The sequence below is a fragment of the Bactrocera dorsalis genome, chromosome 1 (genome assembly GCF_023373825.1).
Source record: "Bactrocera dorsalis isolate Fly_Bdor chromosome 1, ASM2337382v1, whole genome shotgun sequence".
In the NCBI taxonomy this organism is placed as follows: Eukaryota; Metazoa; Arthropoda; class Insecta; order Diptera; family Tephritidae; genus Bactrocera; species Bactrocera dorsalis.
In genome coordinates this window covers 102,595,961-102,623,655 of record NC_064303.1, presented here as the reverse complement: position 1 = coordinate 102,623,655, position 27,695 = coordinate 102,595,961, and the positions used below count along the sequence as shown (strand labels likewise).

Below are 27,695 nucleotides of genomic sequence, written 5' to 3'. Positions count from 1 at the left end.
ATACAATACAACGCGAAAGCCCATAAGCATGAGCTCGTAGCCAGCTGCTGGTCATTCGCAATGCAACTGTTGACGCGAGCGCTTGTCTACATACGATAGTTCGATCGTGTTTTGTGATACTACAAGTGAATTATTTTGAAATTGTAAAGTGAAATATATGTATGTAAGAATATATTGACATTTAAATTTATTAAACATTAGTGCTTAGTGACATATTTACGAACATTTCGCATACATGTAGCGATTCAAATATAAATATATGGTATTATTGAAACCTGCGGCTTGGTTTTGTGCAGGAAACGGGAAAGTGATAGCGCAAGCCAATCAGCTGCACTTAGATCTAGACCTTTGGCGGCGCATATATACAATATATGTACATATGTATGTATATGCATATATTTTATATAAATAATATATGTATAAAAATATGCATACATTCATGTTGCTGTTTCTCACTTTTACTGTTGCTTTAATTGATTAGCAACTTAATAAATATAATGCTTAAAACGGACGTTCATTTGACTGCATACTCCTTCATATACTGGAAATTAGTATATGTTTGTAGAAATGTATATCGAATGTGGCCGGCAAAAATTCAATCAAACTTTGATAAATTCATTCTGTGATCTTCACAAAATATACTTATTTGCATATGAAATGTACATGCGTACATGCGCGTTATAAAAACTGTATATATGTACGCTGTGTAGCTTCAGAAACCGCTTTTGTAATAATTGCCCATATTTGACATTTAAAGAAACAATTCTTAAGTGGCGATATATTACTGACAAAGTTGTTACATTGCCATAATACTTACATATGTATGTATGTCTCTACAAATGTATCTTCATACCTAATTATGTATATAGTGTTTGTTTCTCTACGAAACAATTACTTGCCTCTATATTCTGTATCATATACATATGTACATAGTATGTATGTATATTTACCAATAAGTACTCTAAGTAATGAAAATGTTCAATCAATTAGGAAACACATCAAGATTACATACACATACATACTTATCGTCACCTAAATTGCAAAACAGCGTAACATCAAAAAATATTGAAAATCGTTATCAGTTAAAATAACCAATGTATAACCATTTTAAAACCAAACCTCGAATTTTGTTTCAATATTTGTGGTTTCAATTATATCGTTTTTCTTTCTAAATCATATTACATATATGTATACAAAAACTTTTAGGCTTCCGCTTTTAATTATAACCAATATATAACCATTTTAACCATATGATAACCAACATATAACCGTTTTATAACCAAAACTCAAATTTCGTTTCAATATTAGTGGTTTCTATTACATCGTTTTTCCTTCGCCTGTAAACTTATGAAAAGTGATGTGACATTATTTTGCATTTTAGCTGACAATATGTACATACATACATACTTAATTAATTATGTATACCATATTTATGTTTTTTTCCAACGTGTTTACATTTCTACATCTGATTAGATCACAGTTGAGTTAACATATACATACATATTTACGACAATTCAAAAGAGAAAAGTTCATAATTGGAAATAAAAACACACTGAAGAATTGAACGGTAACAAGATGTCGCGTCGGCTATTTATTGCCGTTTTTGAAATTATACAAATCGTCGCTTTGGTAAGCGCAGCCGGGTAAGTAACTAATTTTTAACTTACTATATTGAAATAAAAAAATAATACTTAGTATTTAAAAAAAATTAAAAATATTTTCAGCCACAAAGATAAATATTTTATTGAAAATATTGTAGCTTTAAAGAATTTAGCGGAAATTTGTATACTCTTGCAACCAGTTGCTACAAAGTATAATAGTTTTGTTTGCCTAATGGTTATATGTATTAACTAAAACTAAGCGAGATAGATATAGTCTATGTATATTTATAATTGATCAGTACGACGAAAAGGTTGAAATCCAGGTGGCTGTCTGTCTCTCTGTTCGCCAGTGCAAGCTATAACATGAGTAAAAATTGAGATACCTTGATGAAACTTGGTTGTCAAAAAAAAAATAGATCGCTTCGTTTCCGCCATTTTTCGTTGACCTGGTGCAGCATTTCGCCTGGGATTTCGATTATAGGACGCTGAATGTTGTCTTCAAGTACCTCAAGCGTTGCTGATTGATTGGCGTAAACCTTTGATTTAACATACCCCCAGAGAAAATTATCTGTAAGCCTTAAATCGCATGATCTTGGCGGCCATTTGACTGTGCCATTTCTCGTAATTAGACATGAAACATGAGGTGGCGCGTCTCGTTGTAAATAGAGATCGTTCGCGTCAAATTCATCATGCAAATGCAATTGCGTTTCCTGAACCCCATGAGGATTTGACTCGCCCCAATAATGACAATTTTGTTGAAGCCATTAAGCCCAAATCACTTAAGCCTCGTCTGAGTACTCCGCGTTTTGCGCGCCGATCTCTTACAGTAGTCACCGGAATCACGTTCTCTTATAAGCTTTAACAATTTCCAATCATTGTACCAAAGTGAAAAGTGGCGTAATGAAATGGCAAACTTTACTGAACACACTGACGAAATTTGACACAAATCCGTAAATAAACATGGCCGCCAGAAGCTGTAAAAATCATGTCAAAGGGAATAATGTGAGATTTTATATGACATTATGGTTTCTAAACAAAATTAGTTAAAATTAATATTAACACAATTTTGTTTAAATAAACGTTTCATATTTTTAACTTATCTTTAGCTCCGTTTTAACTCTTATTTCACCTGTGCTCCCTTGAATAACTTCTGATCAAAGCAGCAACAATTTTTCCTAAAACTTTAGAATATTTTTGTTCCTAACTCTGTCTGGATAACATTGGTATGTTTGAAATAAGTATAACTAGTAGTACATAAATGACTAGTAGAGGAAGTTTGCCAAATTAAAAATCCACTAACAGTCACGTTGTCATATATTTTTTTCCACAGAAATTCCTGAAAAGTTAGAAAAAAAAAACGAAAATCAATTTAAGCTTAATACGAGTACGTGTTTCAGGAAAGCTCTGTAAAGCTGAAAAAAACACCAAAAATCAATTACGCTAATGAATTTTGCTAATAAACCTTGTATTTCGCTGATAATTTCATCTCGAAGTTTAGGTACATGTACAATATTCATCTAAGAAATATAAAAAATATAAATATAAAAAAATAATATTATAATTATTGCTTAATGATGCTGAGACGGCTAAAGAAAACGCGTTTTTTTTTCAACGATGAAGTTTATAATGAAATAAATTTTTAAAGTGTTTAGCAAATAGAAACTATTTGGGATTTCTTCCATTAGAAAAGCTTAATCGTTCTCGGAAATCTTTTCGCATAAACATACATATGTATGTATGTATGTGTTTATAAGTACATGATTTGCATGTTATTTACGTCAAACAATGCCAGCGGGCAGAAACATTGTACAAAGCAAAACATCATTATTATGATTTGTGCGCCGGGAATTCCCTTCGCAATTGCGAGGCGCGCACGTAACGCCTAGCCGGTATTTACAAGGTACATGTGTGTATTAAGTGGTTACTTCTTGCTTGCTGCCATGCAGAGAAATTTAAACATTGCACAGTGAAAATAATTTATTAAATTTAATGTATAATTATTATTTTTCTTAATTTTTTTATTTATTAAATTTAAATTTTTGTTACTTTTTTAATATATTTGGTTGTCGAAAAAGTCTTTTCGTATTTCTAATCAAATTTTATCTTTTTTATATTTATAATAATAAGAAAATAAACAATTATGTACCATTTTAGTCGACCACTTTTTGCCATTTTTCTGCTAGACACATATTCCATCACTGTAAACCTTTCATCAGTGTAAATCGAAACTTCGAAATTTCCAGAACGGAAGCGAGCGCACCATTGTTGTTCTACACGAACTGATTCAGCATTGTTTTCGTTAACTTCACAAATTTCATTAGTGGCTTTGTGGCGTTCTTACCTTTTTTATATAAAAATTTCCAAAAATAGCGAATGTCTTTATTATTTTCAACCCATTTTTGAACAGCTGTAACTTTTTTTCAACTTTCCCGAATTTAATATTTGGCTAAATGAAGCTTAAAATCTCTTCTTTCCAACGCTATATGGTATGATACAATGTGATTAGTAGCACTGGACATATACGATTGCAACGACATCTATTAGCAAATACGAAAAGACTTTTTCGACTATCCAATATTTTTATTAATTTTTAACTGAAGTCAAGAAACTGTTCCAGTATGATATGCATTGTTTAAATTAAGATAAAGTTGCTGTAACTACAATATTGTTGATCACACTGAATCCCTTTGTAAATACTTTTTTCGCCCTTCTGCAAATAAATACCAAAATAATCAAAATCTGAACGGAACTATCATCTTTGTGGCGTTGTTGAAATTTCCTACAGGGTATTTATTTATTTATGCGTATGTTTGTATGTTAGTATCAGCTGTTTTCTCACTGTGCGCCAAGCCTTTCTCACAACAAATAAAAGCGTAAAAACCGGCTAAATTGAATTATAGCCCAGAGCTTGGTTGCTATTGTGTTTGCTTGTGTACCTACACACATACATACATATGTTATGTATATAATTTTTTGTTTTTAATCTGAGCATCGCTATGACTTATCTGGAGGGAGTCAATATTTTTTCAAGCATTATATGATTTTATTATTTATATGCTTAAAACCTGAATCACTTCATGCTAAGATTTCAGATGATCAAGTTTAGGTGGAATCAAACAATGATGTACCCCCATTTTGCAGTTGCTTATTTAAAACTGATTAATAACCTAGTGATACGAGTAATTATATGATGTTAATTTTTGTTTGGATTCCATTTTTTATACCTAATATAGGGTATTTTGAGTTTGTCACGATGTAGTAACACCTTAAAGGAAACTTTAAGTATATAAGTATATAAAGATTTAAATGATCAGCTGATGAACTGAGTCGATTTAGCCATGTCCACCTGTCTGTCTGTCCATCTGTATATGGTCAGATATCGATATATAGTTTTGCACCCAACTTTGTCTTACTAAGATGCTGCTCATGAAAATATCCTATGGTTATTGTCTAAGGCAGTGATACTATATCCGAAAAAATACTTGAAATCAGATCGCTATATTCTAGATTTTATACAAATAGATCAGTCAAAGGATATTAAAGCTTTAGTGCAGCCAAAGTTAAAGTTTTTTCATGTTTTGGTATAATAATTGACCTCGCTTTTACCGAACCAAACCGTGATAATGAACTAACATACATATATGAGACAAAAAGAAAATGTGCTGGGTACAGGCACTATCAACACACACACAACCGTATATACATATTTACATCTGTATGAAATGAGATAATATAGCTTAATTATTTATTTAAAAACTTTCGTTCTATTTTTTATACTATAAAAAACGAACCGGCATAATATAAAACAAACAATATGATCCGTGACTAATTCTGAAAATAAAACTCATGGGCAGAGGTTATCAGACGTTCTGACCTATTGATTTAATTAATACTGAGCAAATTAAGAGGAATTTTAAATAAGCGTTTACTTGTATGAAATCTAAACAGCTGCAAGGCAGTATACACACACACGCATAAGTTCTATGTATGGATGGGCCATATAAAATTTTAAATTTCGAAGATAGGACGTAAAATATTGAGTGTAGCGTTTGGTGTTGTTCAAGTCTTCCTCTTCAATTTGCTTACCATTGATGGTTACGGTTTCTTCTTCATTTTCGAAGAAAAATGGGCCGTTGATTCCACCAGTCCAAAATTCGTACCATACCGTGATTCGTGCTGGGTGCATTGGCTTCTCGACGACTACGTGCGGGTTTTCTGTGCCCCAAATGCGACAATTCTGCTTGTTAATGTAACCATCGAGGTGGAATGAGCCTAGTCCGAAAAGATGATTTTTCGGTAAAATTGACCATCCTCGGTCAAACGATCTTCTGCCCAATCTGTCAATATTTCCCAGTTTTCTTCTAGTGAATAGCGACCCATTTCATAAATTTTAGACTCTTATTGAATATCTGTAACTTTGGAATGGTATTTGACGTTTTCAATGTCGAAATCTAGATAATTCAAATTTAAAACGTTAGATGTTCCACCCGTTATGTGTGAGTTGCTTCGTATACGAGTATGTGCCATACAGTCTTTCAGGCGGCGAAACTTGTTTGAATTGATTGTTCATTTCGGTCTGGCATGTGTGTTTACTTATTGGTGGATCATTAATTTAAAAAGAGTTGAAATACTTCTAGACGTTTACTCGTATCTCCAGTCAACTTATGTGGAAAGAACATTAAAAAAAGAAGTTTGAATCTAAAAGAAAATTGTGACGGAAAATATTATAAAAACAAAAAAATGTTAATTTCAGTTGCATCGAGTCTTTTATACTCTTCACAAATAAACAATTTCCTTACAAATACTGAGTTAGCCATGTCGATCTGTCTATCCTTCCATCTGTATATGTACATATATACGAACTAGTCCCTCAGTTTTCAGATATCGATTATAGGGATATAACATATCCTTCACAACTACAAAGGTTTCTTACAAGGAATGTAATTGGTTAAATGCTACGGCAGCTACTATATGCTATAGTGATACCATCCGAACACTTTCTTCAGAGACTTCAACATTGTCTTAACTCATTCCAAATTTCCTGAAAATATCACGTCAAATGAAAATGCTTTCCATATAAGAACTTGATTCTCATCGTTTAGTTTGTATGACAGCTATACGTTACGAGTATAACGATCCAATATCGGACGTTCCTACAAATGAGCGGCTTCTAGGTAAGAAAATGACCTGTGAAAAATTTTAGATCGATATCTCAAAAATTGAGGGAATACTTCGCGTATATATGGACAGATAGAGAGACGGGCATGGCTAAACCGACTCAGCTGGAAATCCTGATCATTTTTATATACAAGTATATACTTTATAGGGTCTCTAACGTTTCCTTTGTTTATTACAAACATCGTGGCATACTTAATATACTCTATTCAGGTTATAACCAGATATGGTACGGAAAAACGGAGAGTCTAGCTAACAAGTTATACAGGGTACATATAGGGTTTTTTCCGGAAAGTAATACGATTGATTCGATTAAAAAATGTATTGAACCAACCGTTACAATTCTTTGAAAACTTTCAAAATAGGCTTATTCTGCATCGATGCATCGTGATTTTCAAGCATTGGAGACGTCACGAAAGGCATTCTCCGGAATAGCCTTGAGAGCCGAGGTGCCTGCTACTTGGATCCCCGCTGTCGTTTCAAACTACCTGCCTTTCATCGGCCTTTTCAGGCAAGGAAGCCAAAAAGTCCGGGGGGCCACATGTGGCCTGTAGGGCGGCTGCGGAAGCGTTAGGATGTCGGCCTTGGTTAGGTAGCTGTTCACAAGAAAGGCGGTGTGAGCCGGGGCGTTGTCGTGATGCAACTTCCAATCGGCTGCGATGTCTTGTCGGACCCGATTGACCCTTCGTTTGAGTCTCTTGAGGACTTCCACGTAAAACTTGGCGTTGACAGTTTGTCCAGGAGGAACAAATTCATGGTGGACGATGCCTTTGATGTCAAGAAAGACAATGGGCATCGTTTTCACTTTGGATTTGCTCATTCTTCCAGTCTTTAACAGCAACCTCTTCCCGGCCCTCCGAAAAGGCCTGGTGCCACCGAAACACACCATTTCTTGCTAAGCAACATCTAGGTAAGCCTGCTTGATCATATCAAACGTCTCTGTCGCAGATTTACTGAGTTTCATACAGAACTTAATCGCGTACCTCTGCTCTAACGAACGCTGCATTTTCGACTTGCACCACTCCTAGAAACACGTCGCGCGAAAATGTCTGTCCTGACTCTCCAGGTGCTCGTTCGTTAGTTAGGAACACCCTCTACCGAATCCAGCCCGCGTGCGTACGCACCGAAGTACAGTCGCGACGGAAGAAAATCAGTCGTATTACTTTCTGGACAAACTCTCTATATCAACTAAAGATATGGCTTTTCTGTGTGTTTTTACTGGAAAAATAGCACATATTTAAAGCCCCTGAGCTAATATACATAGATATGTATATGTACATACCTACTTCAAATGTATATGAAGCAAAATTTTCTAAGTAATTAATTTGTTGATAAATACAAAAAAGTGCATAAATTAATACAGCAAAAACGAGATGCACGATTGTATTTGAAACAGTTCAATGACCTTAATATTAAAGGGTGATTTTTTAAGAGCTTGATAACTTTTTTTAAAAAAAAAAACGCATAAAATTTGCAAAATCTCATCGGTTCTTTATTTGAAACGTTAGATTGGTTCATGACATTTACTTTTTGAAGATAATTTCATTTAAATGTTGACCGCGGCCGCGTCTTAGGTGGTCCATTCGGAAAGTCCAATTTTGGGCAACTTTTTCGAGCATTTCGGCCGGAATAGCCCGAATTTCTTCGGAAATGTTGTCTTCCAAAGCTGGAATAGTTGCTGGCTTATTTCTGTAGACTTTAGACTTGACGTAGCCCCACAAAAAATAGTTTAAAGGCGTTAAATCGCATGATCTTGGTGGCCAACTTACGGGTCCATTTCTTGAGATGAATTGTTGTCCGAAGTTTTCCCTCAAAATGGCCATAGAATCGCGAGCTGTGTGGCATGTAGCGCCATCTTGTTGAAACCACATGTCAACCAAGTTCAGTTCTTCCATTTTTGGCAACAAAAAGTTTGTTAGCATCGAACGATAGCGATCGCCATTCACCGTAACGTTGCGTCCAACAGCATCTTTGAAAAAATACGGTCCAATGATTCCACCAGCGTACAAACCACACCAAACAGTGCATTTTTCGGGATGCATGGGCAGTTCTTGAACGGCTTCTGGTTGCTCTTCACCCCAAATGCGGCAATTTTGCTTATTTACGTAGCCATTCAACCAGAAATGAGCCTCATCGCTGAACAAAATTTGTCGGACGTAAAGCGCGAAACACATTTCGAACCGAACACTGATTTTGGTAATAAAATTCAATGATTTGCAAGCGTTGCTCGTTAGTAAGTCTATTCATGATGAAATGTCAAAGCATACTGAGCATCTTTCTCTTTGACACCATGTCTGAAATCCCACGTGATCTGTCAAATACTAATGCATGAAAATCCTAACCTCAAAAAAATCACCCGTTAGAAGTAATCAACAGGTTCTAAAACAAGGCTGGCCCACAGTCAGTACGAGTATAAGTTAGACAAGTTTATAAATACACAAAACTCATTAAAAACCATTATACTAAAAATAATTTGAAGAAAAAAAAACAAATAATTAATAAATCAAATATAATTTTTTCCATTTATCATTACACAGCCATTACTCAGTAATCGGACCTGGCACGATACGCTCCAAATTTAAATACAATGTAGCCGTTTCAGTGCACAAGGCCGAAGGACCAACCAAAATAGATGTTAGCATTATGGGTCCCTCGTATAATGAGACTAAAACTGTAGAGCTGCAGCCGATGTCCACTGAAAATGTTGAATTTGATGTGCCACAACTGCAGGATGGCGCTTATAGTCTGGTTGCGAAAGGCGTGTCCGGGCTCATCTTCGAGAACTCCACAAAGCTAAACTATGCAGACTACAAGCCAGCCACATTCATACAAACCGATAAGGCCACCTATAAACCAGGTGACTTAGTGCAGTTTCGTGTGCTATTTTTGGATGCCAATACGCGTCCAGCAAAAATTGAGCAGCCCATCTCGATACTGATTAATGTACGTATTATGCGATCATAAACTGAAACTAAACGCTTTTTATAACGTCAAATTTTATATAGGATGGCGCACGAAATCGTATTAAACAATTGCAAGACGTAAAGTTGACTAAAGGTGTTTACACCGGTGAATTTCAACTCTCCGAACAACCTGTGCTCGGCGATTGGAATATCGATGTCGTTATTGAGGGTCAATCACCGGTATCCAAGTCCTTTGAGGTGGCCAAATATGTATTGCCTAAATTTGAAGTGTCTATTGAAACCGCCAAGGATGTAGCCATACCGGATGGCGTCATTAAGGTGACCGTGCGCTCAAAGTACACCTACGGTAAATCTGTTGAAGGCACAGCCACGGTATCCATTAAACCCCTATATCATCATTATGGCATGAATATTCAACCAGAGGCAACCAAAATGGTTTATGTCGACGGCAAAGGACATGTTGAGTTTGATTTAAGTAAAGACTTAAGTATCGGTAGTGAGCGCACATATGTGCCGCCATTAAAAGTATTCGCTACGATGAAGGAGAAACTCACTGGCAATACACAAAATGCCACAGCTACTATTAACTTGCATTCCGAGCGCTATCGCATCGAAGGTGTTAACGTGCCAACCAATTATCAACCTTACAAACCGACCAAAATTACCGTTGTTGTGAAGAATGTGGACGGCTCGCCGGTACTTGATACAAAGAATAAAGCAAAATTGACTGTGCATCCGCCACGTAATTATATGTTTAGAGATTATCTGTCTAAAGATGAAGCCACTACTCCAAAGGAAGCAGATCAAATTATGGAATTTGAGTCAAATCTTGACGAACACGGCATGGCTACATTTGAGTTTACTTTACCCGAAACTGACCGCTATTATACCGTTAAATGTGAATTCTTAGATACAACAACATATCTTAGCTCAATATCTAAATTTATACCTACACTCGATACACCAGAATTGCTAAAATTGACGGTGAACACAAAGAAGTAAGTACACACATGATATCGCAAATATAAGTGAGAGAGAAAGAGAGAGAGAGAGAGAGAGAGCGTATAACTAAAACACTTATAATTAAATATATACACTTCTATTAATTTATTTGCAGTCCTCGTCTGGGCAAGCCCGTTGTGGTGGAGGTGGCATCAAGTGAGAAAATCCCATACTTTGTTTACACCATCGTTGCACGCGGCAATATCTTGAAGAGTGAATATGTCGATGTGCCGGAGGGGCGACAATCGCAGACCATCAAATTTATACCCACCTTCGAAATGATACCGAAAGCCAGCTTATATGTACATTATGTCTACGACAATAATTTGCGTTTCGTAGAAAAGGCGATACAGTTTGAAAAAGAATTCGAAAATACCGTAAGCCGTAAAATTAAAAAAAAAAAAATTAAATTTATTTTTATTTAAAACAAATCGCTCATTTGCTGCAAGACCGGCATAAGTCAAAAAAATCGATTCGCCAGAAAACGCGTTTAAAGTTTTCAACTTACTCCAACTTACACGGAAAACAGGAAATATATTCTCTTCTCAAGCGGAGCATATAAGAGGTATTCATATGAATTTTTGACTCAACATGAAGTATGATATAACGAACAATTCTGCAGCATTAACTCAAAAATCACGTTTTTTGATTTATGCCGGTCTTGCAGCAAATGAGCGAAATGTATGCTTACTATTTTCTACTAATGTTTTCTTTTGTATAGATCGACATTAGCGCCCAACCCCAAGCGAAACCTGGCGAGCAGGTACAGCTTCATATAACAACAGATCCTGATTCATTTGTCGGTTTGCTCGGTGTTGATCAGAGCGTGCTATTACTCAAATCGGGCAATGATATAACCCAGGAACAGATATTCAACACTTTAGGCGACTATGATGCTAGTACACCATGGATGCGAGGCTATGGACGCTATCCCGGACAGGAATCCGGCGTGGTAACAATGACAAATGCCAATTATCCCTACAATGATGGTAAGTACAAAGTTAAATTAGTATTCCGTGAAGCATTTTTTGTTAATATTACGTCGTAAGAGATCCTATAATATTACCTTAATAATGTTGAGCGCCTAAACATATGTATCTATGTTAATCCAAGAGTTATACCAATTACCACTGGCACTTGCTGATAGCGTGCTAGACGATGAGTATTTTGAAGTTGCGCTCAACGATGAGCCCATGCATAGAGATATTACGGATCGGACAATTGATCCTTCAGCTTATGGCGCATTGCCGATACGGAAAATGTTTTTAGAAAGCTGGATTTGGACACTGTTTAATAGGTGCGTTTCCAGTGTATTTGCTGCAAGGAAAAACGTGCACACTAAAGCGACTCTTATGCCTAATAGTGGTGACTAAAAATAATATTTGTAGAGATTTCGATCGTTGCCTATGGTTCTACGGTTGTAAATATTTAGCATGTGCGGTTCAGTTTAGATTATTTAAAAATAAAATAACGCTGCCTAGGAATGAAGTACTTATTCTTTATAACGTTCAAAACAACTGGAAACTAATTGAGTGTATTTATAATCGCGGTGAAGGACACTAAAAATATATATAAATCTGAGTGGTACAAGAGGGCACGCCTATATCTCTCACTCACACAAACTCTACCTACCTACCTTAAAACTACACTTGGATTGTTGATTTTTACGTTTTTGATTTTTAGCTATATGGTATTTACTTTTTTTCTAGAACCTTTATATATGCTTGAAGCAGATTTCGATTTAGACTTACACATTCAATTTGACTCAGAAGATGAAACAGACTCCATAGATCGTCTCGATGCTAATAGCGTGTCGACACAAACATCCGAGACCACACCCATAGTACGTAAACATTTCAATGAAGTGTGGATTTGGCATGAAAGTGACTCTACGAGTGGCATTGAAGGGTTGGTTAAAGAAAGATTACTTCGTGTGTACATTTAAAGGAATCGTATGCATGCGGAGCACTCAAAAAAAATGCAACCATTGCAAATATGAACATAAAACAATAACAAAAACATTAAAAAAAAGCAGTAAAAATAGCAACAACCGATAACAAAACGAAAAAGAACACAAAGCACTAGCAATAATAATGAGCTAAGCACTTTTTAGTAGATCTTATAACAGCGATCGGTTTGCTCTGGACCACATGTTCCACCTTCATTAGAAATTTGACCTATAGATAACTGTTTTCGAGCTTTTTTTAGTTATTATAAGTGTATGCCAAAGTTTTTTTTATTAGACAACAGAAACTCGTCTAGAAAGCCGTTTATTAATATTAACAAAATATCAACCCTGCGATTTTTTTTTTTGAAACAACGAAATATTTAAAAGTTTATAGTTTGGGAAATGTTGAACTCATATTGAATCTCTATGCCGGAAACACGCCTTCTGGTACTTATGGATAGCTTACGAATAAAAAAATTATATCAAGGCATAATCGCGATTCACAGCTATCATCAACCTCGACTATACTGCATTTGATCAATTAGAGCTCCGTGTGTATACAAATCCTGTAAATTGCTCAAACTTCTCGTTGTACAATATTATTTTAAGTATATATGCGATGGCCTGCTTACTGAATTTTCCTCTTAACAATTGAATGTTGCTTATTGTGGAACGGTTTTGTTGGATATGCGAATCAGCATGTGAAATTATAGTAGTATCTTTTTGCAGATCCATTCATAGCTGTACCCCGTTATTATTTCTTGAGAGCACGTACGGATGATTATCAAACGGGTTTAGTGAATATGCCTCATCCATCACTTTTTGTACAAAATTCGTTTACGCCGAGATTTTCACCAAGTTTACCACGTCCTGCGAAAATTCGTAAGGATTTCACTGAAGCTTGGATTTACGATAGTTTTTCAACTGGTGATGGTGAAATGTTAGTTGCAAATTAGAGTGAATTAGAACGTAGATACTTTGATGCATATAACACATATAAGTTCATAACCCCGAGTTCACAAATTCTTACAAATATGTATATATGTAGACAATTGGCAAAAAAGCACATCCACCTCAGACTTAAACGTCTGTAACACTGCAGTCATCAAACATATGTTTTTTTTGTTCGTCACTAACTCTTTGCCTTATTTTGGTTTTCGAACAGTGCGTCCCGAAAATGACGTTTTTCCTTTCGTAAGTCAAGAAAAGACTTTCGGATTTAAATTGGCCAATCCTATAAAGAAGACTTAGGCTATAATAAAAGCCAAAATATCCAGAAAACATTCCATTCTTGTGGAAAATGCGGCAAAATTAGATGCAAATTGCCAACAAAGTTGGAGATGATGAAGAGGAATATTGCCAGAAATTCTCTATCAACTTCATTTTCAAACTTCCTATCTAATGCAGGGTTTTTCAAGCGTTAAGGTGGCCTCCTGCAGGGTAGTGACTATCTATTTTGATAGCAGGGCGAGAATACTAGCTTAGAGTTCATTAATCGTGCCTTCAAGGCTAATTAAGAAATGACTAACCTCGTTAAGCCGCTTTTTGATAACTCCAATATGGCTGGCAGTCCTCAGCGGAATCGCTGGTAAACTGTAAAGCTGATGAGCTCACAAGGAAGGGTATCCGAGCCCCGCTATCAGTAGAATGGGTTGTTTCCCTTTCCTCGTGTGTTTTACTAATGGGCTTTTAGCTCAAAATTGATCATAAGAGATTTAGTGAGTGAGCTCTTTGTACTCAGTAAGGCTAGTCTCCCTCAGTGGTGGGGTCTCGCTTGATGCTTAGCTTTAGCTCTTAGAGCTCTGCCTTTTGGCCATAATTCGCTCTTCGATCCGAATCGTAAATTTTGCGTCAATGAACGAGAATTGCGATCGCGATGCGTAGGAGGTTCGGTCTTCCTTCATTTTTTTCTTAGCTCTAGCCAAACACTTCTTTGTGCAGTAACATTACAACTTGAACTGCTCTCACACACAGTAAGTAAACTCACTGTACCCGCTGGCGGCAGCAGCCACTTCTTGCATTGACGATTGGCCTGATATCTTAGCTCGATTTTTGTCCCTGTTCTGCTCCGTGTTGATTTTTATATTCTGCGAACCTCTAAACTTAGCGTCTCTTACTTACCGCCAGGTAACTTTTTAACAATGGCACAGAACTCCCAATTTTGTAAGCAAAGCCTGTTTATTAAGAAGCGAAGAATAGTTATACAAGTATACCTCTGCCTTAGCTAGACACCGCAGGCCCGCATTGTCCAGTCTTGCTTTAAGAACTAGCCCAGTTGGCAAACTTAGACGGTGATGGAACTAATAAACCAACAATAACTATAACAAAACAAAGTATTTTCTATAATTGCAACATTTTCCCCAATAAACGCTGCCAGCAATTTAGAAAACTGATTTTTAGAACCTACTGTTCTTCTTTCAAATCACACAGGCTAAATTAACTCATTTCATTTTGTACATACATACGCAAACATATATGCAATGTCATTTCTAATAATAACAATGATTGAAAAGTCCCCGGCCTACCGTAGTAAACACACATATTTTAGGCAAAATTCGTTTTTTATTTAGCACATGTATTTCCTTTCAAGGACGATACACTAATTATAGTGACCCATCGATACCACTAATATACTCGTAGTACACTTTGCTCTTTGTCGCAGTTTCGGCGATCAGCTCTTCATTCGACGAATTCTTCCAACGAACATTTTTTGAGATATTTGTGTAGGGAATAGTCGCTGGAGTCCAGTTTTGGAGAATATGGATAATGATGGAGCGGTATTTCATCCATTGTCACATAAGGACGCAAAAACTCGGGTTTATTACACTTGAACATCTCCAAACACTGCTCCGCATCATCAACTCGTCGGTATTTTTGGGAATTGGTTAGCTTTCGCGCCACACACTTTGCACAGAGCTTTCTCATAGCCATCCAGTTGAATTTTCATCTCAATTCACGGTCATCCAAAATAATTTTGTTGACTTTTTTGATGTTTTCGTTGGTAACAACCTCTTTTAGGCGTCCACAGCGTTCATCGTCTCCGATGCTCATTTCACTCCATCTAAACTTAGCATACGAATTCTTAATTATTGATTATTCTGAGGCAGTGTCCACAAACTCGTCATCCACCCAAATGCTTGCTTCAACCGTATTTTTCCACTTCAAAAAGAAATATTTTATGAACACGCGAAATTTCTCTCCACCCATTTTTTTAACAATGAGAAAAGTTGTTTCACCCAAAATGATATAATTCACAAACTAGTGATCCGACATCTTTAGTTTTAGTAGCACTATTTATGTGTTTAAGGTCGAGGACGTTTTAATTGACCTGTTAGTGACATTGTTTAGAGAAAATATACAACCGTCGCAACAATTACATCTTGCACATTTAACCACAACATTTTTTTTTTTAACATTTCTTACTTATTGTTTTTCACTCTAACAACAATTATGCACCGTATTTTTAGAACACACTGTATCTTTACAAAATTGTATGCCACCTTCTTCTACGCCGAATGCAATAGATCGTTTTGTTGCAAGCCAATGTTGAGGAATTTTGTAGTTTTTCTTAGTTTTATTTATTGCGAATTTATGTCAAACAACAACAATGTGTCATAATATATTTTGCACTCGAACTGCGATCTTCGCTATACTTGTATATAATGTTTAAGAATTTCCAGCGATAACCGTCAGCAGTATTCGATTACAATAGATTCATTGAAGTATGAGGACACACGAGCCTGAATAATCCAGGAAAAATGCGTTGAAAATAATAAAAAAATTTAATACAAGAAACTATAAATAATATTTATAAAAAAGAATTAAAAAAAAAAATATTTTGTTCGCAGTTTATGCTTACATTGACGCGTTTCAACAACCAGTTTATGCTTTTGGTGCTATTGGAGGACCTATCCCGCAAGCCAATTTATTCGCCGGCGAGTTTATGACTGCAGCCATCCCTGCAGCCCTCCCTGCACCACCACAATCCTTAGCTGGAGCAACTGCTATAACACCAATCTTGAGAAAAAATTTTATCGAAAACTGGATATTCATGAATCAAGAAATGTAAATTTATTTTTGATTGCTATGTGCTTTAGAGCTTTTTGCTCTTCGCCGCTTCGTTGTTACTCGTATATGCATGTAAAATGTTAGTGGTAAAGTGTTGGCGCTCCCTGTTTTTAAATTTAACATTTTCATTATTTATATACAGTTTTATGAAGTATACTCATATGTAGCTAAAACACGTATGGCTTTCTGGGAATATATGCTTTCACCAAATCAATTAAACGGCTGTGGGGTTAATTCATGTAAAACAAGATCCATTATCAAAAAAAATTTGGATACAGTTGAAATCTAGTATTTTCAAAAATTAATAGTAGATTATAGTAAGATACTTTCATCACATTTTCATGGAGATATATTAAAAAAATGGCAGAAATTACAGTGGAGCGGAAAAAAATTAATAGCACGGTGCTGGATCATCGCAAACAAAAAAGTTCTATCTGTATATAATAGTTTTGCCCATGTTACGATACTTTCGCACAAATCGATATTTTTTTTCTTATAACGTATTATTACAAATTTTGAAGAAAAATTAAATTACCTCGTAAGTTCTGTATAGAAATAGTGTTCAAAATTTCAAAACGATCGGTGCAGTAAGTAGTTTTGAAGTTATGTGAGGCATCTTTTTAGAATAGATGAGTTGTGTGGAAACACTTCAAAGCTATGAAACCTCATGTAAAACCTTCGTAAACCTGGTATAGGTTAAAAGTAATCATAACTTCGTAGTCTCCAATCGTCTTGAAGTTTTGACAGAAACTTCTTGTAATATCATGCATTCATTAAAGCAAATTTGAATATTCAAAACCCCCCTTAAGTATGCCTAAGGTGTTGGGCACTACAAATTTGTATTAACAGTTTGTATTAAAAATATTCGCGGTGTGTTGGGTAATAACTACCTCGTATATTTAAATTATATATGATCATTCGAATATCATACATGTTCTAAGTCATTTCATTTGCGATGGACTCATTCAGAGCATCTCAGCAAAGCATATTCGTATATTATATATTGTGACAAAAGAGTAGCCGGAAATTGTAACTAAAAGCCAAATTAATAGCATCATTATTAATAATTATTCATCAATATTTATTTTACCGCCTTCTGGGATTACTAGAACCCTTAAGCCTACGATTTTCCAGTCCTCGAAACACTTTTCAAAAGCACTTTTTGGGATGGTCTTCAGCTCCTTAGCTAATTTCGTTTTACCTCTTCTATCGACTGAAAATAGGTTCCAGTAAGCAGAAATTTCAGTTTGGAGAACCAGAAAAACTACACGAAGCCAAATCTGGTGAATACGGTGGTTGATCGATGGTGTTCATTGCGTTTTTGGCTTTAATTTCGGTCACAATCGTAGCTCGATGCGATGGTGCATTGTCAACGTGTAAAATCCATGAACTTTTTTCCACAATTCCGTCTTTTTTCGATGGATGTTCTCACGCAAACGCTTCAATGCGGCCAAATAGAACTCCTCATTGACCGCCTGTCCCTACAGAACAAATTCATGATGGAATAAACCACAAATATCGGAAAAAACAATGAACATCACCTTGATTTTTGAGCGGCTTTGGCATAATTTTGTTTGGTTTCAGTTCGTGTTTTCCCTCCATTTCGATGATTGTTGACTTTTTTGTATTTCAAACTCATAAACTCATCTCTCATGGGCAGTTATAATGCTTTCCATGAATGTGGGATCGGAATTCGTACGATCAAGCATGTCCAAAGAGACATGTTCACGGTAGTCTTTTCGAGAAAAAAATCAATTTTATCTGAACGAGTCGAACAAGAACGCATTTCACACCAAAAATCATTCGAACGGGCTCACGAGATTTGTTGAGCTCTCTTGCCTCTTGCCTCTTTAACATTTTCCTGACGATTTTAAACACTTTTTTAATAGTATATTTGCATCAGTTGATGAGGTATGTTTTCAACGATCTCTCGACCATCTTTGAAAGCTTTGTACCACTCGAAGGCTTGTGGTTTTTATAAAACTGAATCATCGTAAGCCTTTTCGAACATTCGCAACGATTTCGCATACGAAATTTGGTTAGAAATACAAAGTTTGAGACAAATTCTTTCTTTGATATTTTTATCCACTCTTAAAATGCAACACACTCTTGAGGTGTACTGACTTAAGCAGCTGCTGTAAACAACCTAGTTGAGAGATCGCGGTCATATTTGGCATATTAATTAAGGACAGTCCAACCAATTTAGCAAATAAATTTTTTTGAAATATCATTTACTCGTGGAATTTAAGTACAATTTCCTAGCGCTTTTTTGTCATAATAAAATATAGTATATAAACAAATTCTTATAAGAAATCCATTGTATTTGTGCAGGGTATTATGGCTAACGTTTTTTTTTTGATTTATCGTAAAATAAACACTTTTCCCCTGCCATTTGCTAATTGTTTATCAAGCAGCAAATCCCTACCAATGTGAAGTGCTCTCAGTATTTCTTATTAGCTTCAGAATATAAATACCTTGACTCAACGGACGAGGATCTGTTATGTGAAGCACTTCCACTACAAGCAATGGAGCTGGTAAAATGCGATAAAGGTAGTGAGAACTCAATGCCCTTACGTGCTTATTTTGCCGAAATTTGGATCTTTGGTCAAAGAATTAGGTACATAAAAATGTGTGTTGTGTGTTTTACCTCTTTTTGTGCATTTGTAATGTATGTATTAATTTCAGATATACAAGTATAGTATATAGTATTTATATGTAGAACTTTTTAGAACTTGATAAGTAGTTTTCCATGTTTATAGTTACATATATGTAAATTCATATATGTTAAAAGTCAATAAGAAACATTGAAGACTTCGAGAGTAGCTAAGAGAGTAAGCCTTTTTTATATCTTGGAAATCTAGGAGTTCCTCAAATATGTTAAGCAGAAAGCTAATTTTACAAATATATTCGTAATTGAAAGAATGACATATATGAGATTGATAAACTGTTCACACTTGCAGAATATTATTATCCTCTCGCAAACCGGTTTGCTATGGAACCACGCGTCATGTTTAGAATTGGGTCGAATTATCCTTCCCCCAGACATATGCTCGCCGCTTCATCAGTAGGGCGACCATTTACAGCAGTACCTGTAGCACCAAAATTACGTAAAAATTTTATGGAAGACTGGATATACGAAAACATTGAGTAATATATATATGCATATAAAAATATTGATAAAATCTCAAAAATGTAACGCATTGGGAAATTTAAATGTAAACGACATACATATAACTGTTATATTAACTAACATGGGTACATCGATAACATAGCACTTGTTATTGTTTATGGATTTACATATGAAAGTGAAAGTCATAGCTCTAGCGAGTTTCTTCGTTATTTTGGTCTCAGCGTGTCTAGGGCGTTTAGTAGAGTAGGCTTTTTATCTACGTAGCAGATGGCACAGCAGATCAAAGTTTTGGACAATGTGGTATATATTTTATTGTCTTAATCACTTTACCTACATTGTAACATTTTATCTGATCTACCATAAGATTTTAGCTTATGTTTCATGTCATTTTTTTCTCATTAAATTTCAATTCAAAAGAGGCCGAACTTATTTACTGGACTATAAGCCCGATACCCGAAGAAGAGCTTATTTTTCACGATCTCGATCTCATTGTCGCAGCAGCTGCCTTGAGAGAAGATACCATAGACGATATAGCATACTTCGCGAAAAATTTACAAGCTCGACCGACTAAACCACCGATACGCACATACGTAGAGCGCTCTTGGACGTGCTCAAATGTTGAATCACTATTCTATATCAAGTAACTTGATAAAAGAACAACGCTTAAAGCCTGAATAAGCAACTATATTACCATACATGCTCTTACCATAATGACTCCTTGAGCTTTCTTCGTTCAACTTTTGTCAGTTTTGTGTTCGCTTCAAAATTTTGTTTAAATTTCTAAGAACACCACCATATGCATATCTGCGAACTCTTTTCAACACATTTTTGCTTTCATGCGAACTGCTCCATTGTCTTGACTACAACATTCTAAAACGCTTTGCATATTTCATAAAAAAAATTTAAGCCGTATTCACCTCTTCACCCCAGCTCTCAACATCATATATATCAGAAGGAGTGGCAATGAGAAACGCTCCGGCTTAGGCGGCAATAGATCACACCTGACGTTTAGATACAATGCAGTTCATGGATACAATCCAGTTCATAGATATAAAGCAGTTCACCGCTCCGGTACTACTCGTATTAATCCCGGGCATGTGCTAGTTAAGACGTCAAAGCGTAGCAATTTTGCAGAAAATTGGATATTCAATATTGCTATGTAATAAAATAATATATTCATATTGGTTACTTAACGTTCAACAATGCGCTGTGTTTATAACTAATGTGGGTTTTAGTATTCTCATGGTGCATAATTACTCACTCAAAACTATGAATGACGTTATGAGATTGACTTCAAAATTTTATTCGCGAAACTTTAGATCATTATAAAATTTTTTAGCTGTTAATTAGAAATTTGCACGTTCGGCATATTAAATTTTCAATCTAAACAGCGTTTCTTTCGCTTCAAAATTTCCAAAGTTTCCTTATCATAATTAAGTTTTGAAAACGTTCATGAATCTTCAATAATACATACATATAAAAAAAATCGATTCGTATAAATTATTTAAAGTAAATTTATCCCAATAATCGATAGACACAATAAAAATACTGCATTAATGAAGATAATAATTGCATGACCAATTAAGCTTAAGATTTAAATATAAGCACATTTCCGCCATGATGTATTTGTGTTCTACACTTCTGCATGTCTTCCATCATAGACCAAAAGAAAAAACATCCTAAAGCGAGCGGTTCCAGCGGTGGTAACGTGCCAATCAGTGGCGCCGCCAATCGACGCAAACAAACGACGACAGAAAACTGGTTGACAACCAGCTCCACAACTGCTGGACCTATAGCATCTGATATTGGCAGCGTTGAGCAATTTCAATACGAATTACGTGCGCGCGAAAACTTTTTTGAAAATTGGATTTTTTACAAAATTTGCTCGGTGAAATCGTACGATTTTTTCGTTGATGAATATCTTTGTTGTGAGGCAACAAAGCGCTATTGTGGATAATAATTTTCGAATTTTCATTCCTAAGTGCTTAATTTGTCGAAGAATGAGTGTAGCTGAACCTAATTTATGCCTGCCAGCTTAATTATCAACTTTAAGTTATTAATTCAGTTGATTTTAGTTCATTTTGTAGATATGTATATACCGTACATATTAATGCTTACTACTTATGCAATGAGTATGCTTCAGTTTTCAGAATTTCCTTTATAGAATAAAATTATGTGCTACGACTTTGCAGAATCGTCGTCTAAATGAGGTCCTCTTCCCCCAATTGGGATTGCAAATGGAGTGTTCAGACAGTTATACAAATTTTTACAAACTCTTATACATATGTTGTATCTAAATACCATTTTTCTCTTTTGCCCAATTGAACTCACGCTCATCTCTAAATTTTATTTCTATTTCTATACATACATACATAAACCCTGTTTATCACTTATTTTTACTTCGCACCCATCTCCAATAGTAATCATGCAATAAATCTTTTAGTTATTTACTATTCTGTCCAATTGCCATCGCCTGTGCCTAGGGAATCTATTGCTGAATATTTACCTACAAATCCAGCGATTCTTTAGACAACTACAACCACAGGTCCGATGGTTGCAAATAGCAGTCCAGCAGTTCGTAAAGAGTTCACAGAAACATGGATTTTCGTTAATAATGAAATGTAGGTTTTCGAAATGAAGATTTACTCCATAGCTATTATAATCATAATACATAAAAGTAGGGTTGACTTTTATAGCTGGGGATTCTAGAAAAAAGATTAATCAGCGAAAATCGCCTTATTGTGTTTCAAAATATTCTTCGATGAGATCTATACTATTTTGCATGCCTTTCAACGAATTGTCGCTGCGCTTTTGCCATTCTAATTGAGACATCTCCGAAACATGCATTTTGAACGCATCAAGCTCCTCTTGAGTTGTCGAAAATCATCGGTTTGTGCACAGTATCAATTGTTTAAGGAACAGCTACTGATTACGGACCACTTTCGCATTCACAAATTCGTCTTGTAGTGATCTACGATCTCGTAGAATTCACAATAGCAAACACTGGTCTTTGATAGGGACGCGTAGATTAAAATTGAAATAAATTTATCGTGGCATAGTGTTTAAGTTAATCCACATCGAAAGTTGTAAAAAATAATTCCATTTTTCGGCCAAGATGAATATTTTAAGTTACTGTAAAGATCACAAATTAATCCACATCAAAATTTGTAAAAAACAATGTTCGATTTTTTTGGCCGAGATGAATATTTTAAGTTACTGTAAACTGAGTATATGTAACATCAAAAATAATAAAAATCGACGACGAAGTTGTGATTAGCCAGTTTGCTATACTAGTGTCGGCAAATCCCAAAATATAAAAGGCAACCTGTATCACCATTAAATATAATATGATGCACAGGCAATGGAGACACACACTCAACACTGTTGGCAATTCTGCAACTGTGGTAGCACTTTCTCAATACATTGCAAAAACAAATTTTCGGATATTACTTTGAGTTAATTAAAAAACATGCTCACCTTTCGAATTCTACATAATTAACCCCTGCATTAGGCGAAAACTTTCTTCTGATACAAAAGTATTATGACTTTTTAATCAAATTTAAGGGTTGAGTGTATTCAAACTATAATATCATAAAGGTAATCTGTAAAGCATAACGGTATACTTATAAGGATATATAGCATATGTCTGAATGACTTCGGAGAACAAGCTTTCATATTCAGTAATTTCAGAGACATAACGTCACCTAAAATGCAAAGTAACGTAAGATCACTATTCATAAATGAACAGTAAAATAAATAGCATAACAGGCGAAAAAACGATATAATAGAAACCAGCATGAAACAAAATTTGGGTTTCGGTTATAAAGTGGTTGTGTATTGGTTATAAAGTGGTTGTGTATTGGTTATAAAGTGGTTATATATTGGTTATAAAGTGGTTATATCTGACCACGGAAGCTGAAAATTTAATGCCAAATAAAAAATTTTATTTCGATTTTTGATGATACGTTATTTTGCATTTTAGGCAACGATATGTAGTTTCGGTTTTAACTGTTTCTTAGTACGATTTACTCTTTGGCGCTCATTTTGTATACATAATATATCATATGTCATTTTGTATATTATATCACATCACATATCTTATAACATATATCCCCACATGTACACACTTTTAACTGTAAATATTGCATTGAAAACAGTGTTTGCATCCTCACTTAGACTTTGTACACCGTTATTGTTACCAAGCTCATACTGCATGCTATGATTTGTCAATGGATTTGCATGCTTATAACCAAAAGTTATGGTTCCTTATATGCACATATATTTAAAATTTATAATTTATAACACACACACAAAATATAACCCAAATACACCTAGTTTTGGATATGACTAACACACTTGCATGCACGCATGTATGAAAAAACTTTTGTAGCAATTTCCGTCCAACTTTAAATCACGCTTGTCGCTTTCGCTTGTTGCCTGTTATGTGTTATTGTCTCACATACCAAATCATGTCACTAATAATAACGTATACCTATTTATATTCCGCTTCTTCAACGCTTCGTCTGCAGCACGGATGGCGGCAATTTTACCTTGAGCAAGAAGATACCCGACACCATCACGTCATGGGTTGTCACTGGCTTCTCGATGAATCCTAATACCGGCATTGCGCTCACGGCCAATCCCACAAAAATACAAGTGTTCCAGCCCTTCTTTGTCTCTACTAATCTGCCGTATTCGGTTAAGCGCGGTAGGTTAAGGCGCACACCACTTAAAATACTTATACAAGCTGCTGTAATTTTCTTCTCACTTTTGTTTCGTTACCTTAGGCGAAGTTATTGCCATACCCGTTATAATTTTCAATTATATGGACAAAGCTTTGGATGCGGAGGTCGTAATGGAGAATACGGATAATGAGTATGACTTTACCGAAGCCACCAATGAGATCGAGGACAAGCCCTTAGATGTGGTGCAACGCGTTAAACGTGTCTCGGTTGCGTCAAATACTGGACGCAGCATTTCCTTTATGATACGGCCCAAAAAGATTGGACAGATTACATTGAAAATCACTGCCACCACGCCATTGGCGGGTGATGCCATACATCAAATGCTTAAAGTGGAACCGGAGGGTGTGACACAATACGAAAATCGTGCCGTCTTCATAAATCTTAAAGATAAAAATGTTCACAATGAGAAATTAAATGTAGATGTGCCAGCCGAAGCTATACCCGACTCGGAATACATCGAATTTTCAGTGGTGGGTGATTTGCTGGGGCCAACGTTGAAGAACCTGGACAAACTGGTGCGCATGCCTTATGGCTGTGGCGAACAAAATATGGTGAATTTCGTGCCGAATATATTAGTTTTGCATTATTTGGATGCGATCTCCAAGAGTATGCCTGCAATTACGGAGAAGGCAAAGAAATTCCTCGATATTGGTTATCAACGTGAATTAACTTACAAACACGACGATGGTTCGTACAGTGCTTTTGGCAAATCTGATAAGGCAGGCAGCACTTGGCTGACAGCATATGTGATGCGTTCGTTCCACCAAGCAGCAAAATACACAGATATTGATCCCAAAGTTATTGTAGAGGGTTTGGACTTTTTAGCGTCGAAGCAAGCACCAAATGGTAGTTTCCCCGAATATGGAAAACTTTTCGATTCGGCACATCAAAATGAATTGGGTCTGACAGCATTTGTTTTGCTGGCATTCCTGGAAAATGTGGTAAGTAGAATAAAGTAAGGAAGAGCTATGCAGCTTATTAAGTGAAGAAGGTAGTGACAATTTCAGAAAAATTTAGGTCTCATAAAGCATTTTTAAGCATCACTAGGTTTCAAGCGAACAATAAGTTAAGATAATAAGAGCCAAGCGGCTTTAAAATCACTAAAGTCTCTTCGGGTTTCGCCAGATAGTGAAAGAAAGTCTTCCTCCCTTAGTGAATCTCAACCTATTTTACCATAAACATACAACGGCTTCCAGGACATGGTGATATTGCTGGTAACTGTGAAGCTGATGAACTAGACAGAGCAGGTATTCTACAATTAAACCCCGGAAAAATTAAATTTATATGGTTTACAGGATTATAGGGTTTCTTAACTATCCTTCGGAGGTTGCTAAGATTACTAAGACTATAATATATATTTTAAGCGAATGCAAAGCTCTGTACAGGAAAAGAATCGCAACCTTTGGTCGAGGGTTTCTTCAACTATCAACAGAAGTAGTTGATGGTTTAGAGAGGAGACAATAGAATGAGGGGATGTTATTTCTGGTGGTTTCACAATGGGACCTCCTAAATACTGTCGTCAGACAGCCACTCTAGCTACCCATCAAAGAGAAAAGTATCCTCGACCAAAAATATCTATGTCACTGGCGTGCTTTACTAGAAACGATGTCCAATACTTTCATTAATCTTTTTCATTTCACACTTTTACAGGAGCACATAGAAAAGTACAAAACGCAGGTCGATAATGGCATGAAATATATAATGGATAAGGTGGATAAAACAGACGATCAATACTCGCTCGCAATTGCTGCATTGGCACTGCAAATTGCCAAAAATCCCGCAGCCGATAAGGTGCTAACAAAATTACAAGGACTCGCTAAGCAGGAAAGCGATCGCAAGTGGTGGTCCAAGGCAGATGCTCCCACTGAGGGTAGTAGCGCCATCTGGCGTTGGCACCCAAGTAGTAATGACGTAGAGATCACATCGTACATACTGCTCGCCATACTAGATAAAGAGGGCGCCGAAAATACTTTGCCCATTGTCAAATGGCTGATCTCACAACGCAACAGTAACGGTGGTTTTGCTTCCACACAAGACACCGTAGTCGGACTGCAAGCGCTCATAAGCTTTGCAGAAAAAACTGGCGCCGGCAGTGGTACGATGGATATTGAGTTTGTTTCAAGCGGCGGTGAGGAAAATAAAGGTGCCATTGCGGTGAACGCAGAAAATTCCTTGGTGCTGCAAACACATGTGGTAAGTTAATTAATGCGCTACTTATGACTTTTAAAATAAACTAAATTAAATAAAATTATGACTTCTTCTAAACACAGCTACCGAAGACAACACGCCAAGTTGATTTTACCGCCAAGGGTAATGGCTCATCTATGGTGCAACTATCATACCGTTATAACTTGGCTGAAAAGGATAAAGCGCCAAGCTTCCAGGTGACAACCAATGTCAAGGAAGACCAAAACTTACTAATTATGGATGTGTGCGCCGAATATGTACCCGAGAGTGGAGCCGATAAAGAGAAAGAATCCAATATGGCTGTAATGGAGATAGCACTACCCTCCGGCTACACTGCGGAAACTGACGCTTTCAATGCTATTGAAGCGGTGGACCGCGTTAAACGTACGGAAACGAAAAATTCCGATTCGATGATAATTGTCTACTTCGATGGCTTGAAACCGGCCGATAGCAAGTGTGTGCCCGTTAGAGCAGCCAAAACACATGCGGTGGCCAAACAGAAGCCCGCAGCGGTCAGCATCTATGACTACTACCAAACAAATCGTCGTGCCACCGAATATTATCAGGTGAACTCATCGCTTTGTGATATATGTGAGGGCGAAGATTGCGGTTCATCGTGTCAAAAATTGAAGGAAAGCAATAATTAATGTACATTATCTTACTACAAGCAATTCACAATAAAAACGGCGAATTTGTAATGTAAATTAATATCAGTGATAAATTTTTATATCGGAATCATGTATGTCAATTTGTGAAAAGAGGTTATTTCCTTGCGCGTATGTATGTATATTTGTATGAAAAAATTATCGAAGTTAAATGGCTAACTAAATTTGTTAGAATATCAAATGTATAATATATATTCTTCAAGCAAGCATATATTTACCCAAAATAAAACGGAAAAATATGAAAATTTAA

General features: G+C 36.0%; 1 protein-coding gene and 1 long non-coding RNA gene across 12 annotated transcripts; one reads left to right on the top strand and one right to left on the bottom strand.

Moving 5' to 3' along the window:
- On the top strand, positions 1 to 27,695 carry LOC105231170 (CD109 antigen). 11 transcript variants are annotated; one of them, XM_029552376.2, is made up of 11 exons: positions 1 to 159; positions 1,474 to 1,643; positions 9,314 to 9,719; positions 9,782 to 10,698; positions 10,818 to 11,079; positions 11,424 to 11,691; positions 21,510 to 21,744; positions 24,378 to 24,556; positions 24,636 to 25,534; positions 26,244 to 26,786; positions 26,864 to 27,695. In XM_029552376.2, the coding sequence occupies exons 2-11, from the start codon at positions 1,576 to 1,578 to the stop codon at positions 27,425 to 27,427; spliced, it is 4,341 nt and encodes a 1,446-aa protein (XP_029408236.2). In that variant the 5' UTR covers positions 1 to 159; positions 1,474 to 1,575; the 3' UTR covers positions 27,428 to 27,695. The 11 variants fall into 11 exon arrangements, with proteins under 11 accessions (XP_029408236.2, XP_011210617.2, XP_029408239.2 ...); XM_011212315.4 differs by lacking the exon at positions 21,510 to 21,744 and adding an exon at positions 20,779 to 21,007; XM_029552379.2 differs by lacking the exon at positions 21,510 to 21,744 and adding an exon at positions 20,266 to 20,488.
- On the bottom strand, positions 20,363 to 21,204 carry LOC115066503 (uncharacterized). Its single transcript, XR_007423254.1, has 4 exons — positions 21,110 to 21,204; positions 20,766 to 21,003; positions 20,555 to 20,708; positions 20,363 to 20,492 (listed from the first exon to the last, which is right to left on the bottom strand). It is a non-coding gene; the product is annotated as an uncharacterized LOC115066503 (long non-coding RNA).

What these genes read in the sequence shown, in the direction of transcription:
- LOC105231170 (XM_029552376.2), top strand. Translation starts at nt 1,576, where the DNA reads ATGTCGCGTCGGCTATTTATTGCCGTTTTTGAAATTATACAAATCGTC. An exon ending in TTGACGGTGAACACAAAGAA is followed by an intron (nt 10,699 to 10,817) that starts GTAAGTACACAC and finishes ATTTATTTGCAG; the next exon opens with TCCTCGTCTGGGCAAGCCCG. An exon ending in GCCGTATTCGGTTAAGCGCG is followed by an intron (nt 24,557 to 24,635) that starts GTAGGTTAAGGC and finishes TCGTTACCTTAG; the next exon opens with GCGAAGTTATTGCCATACCC.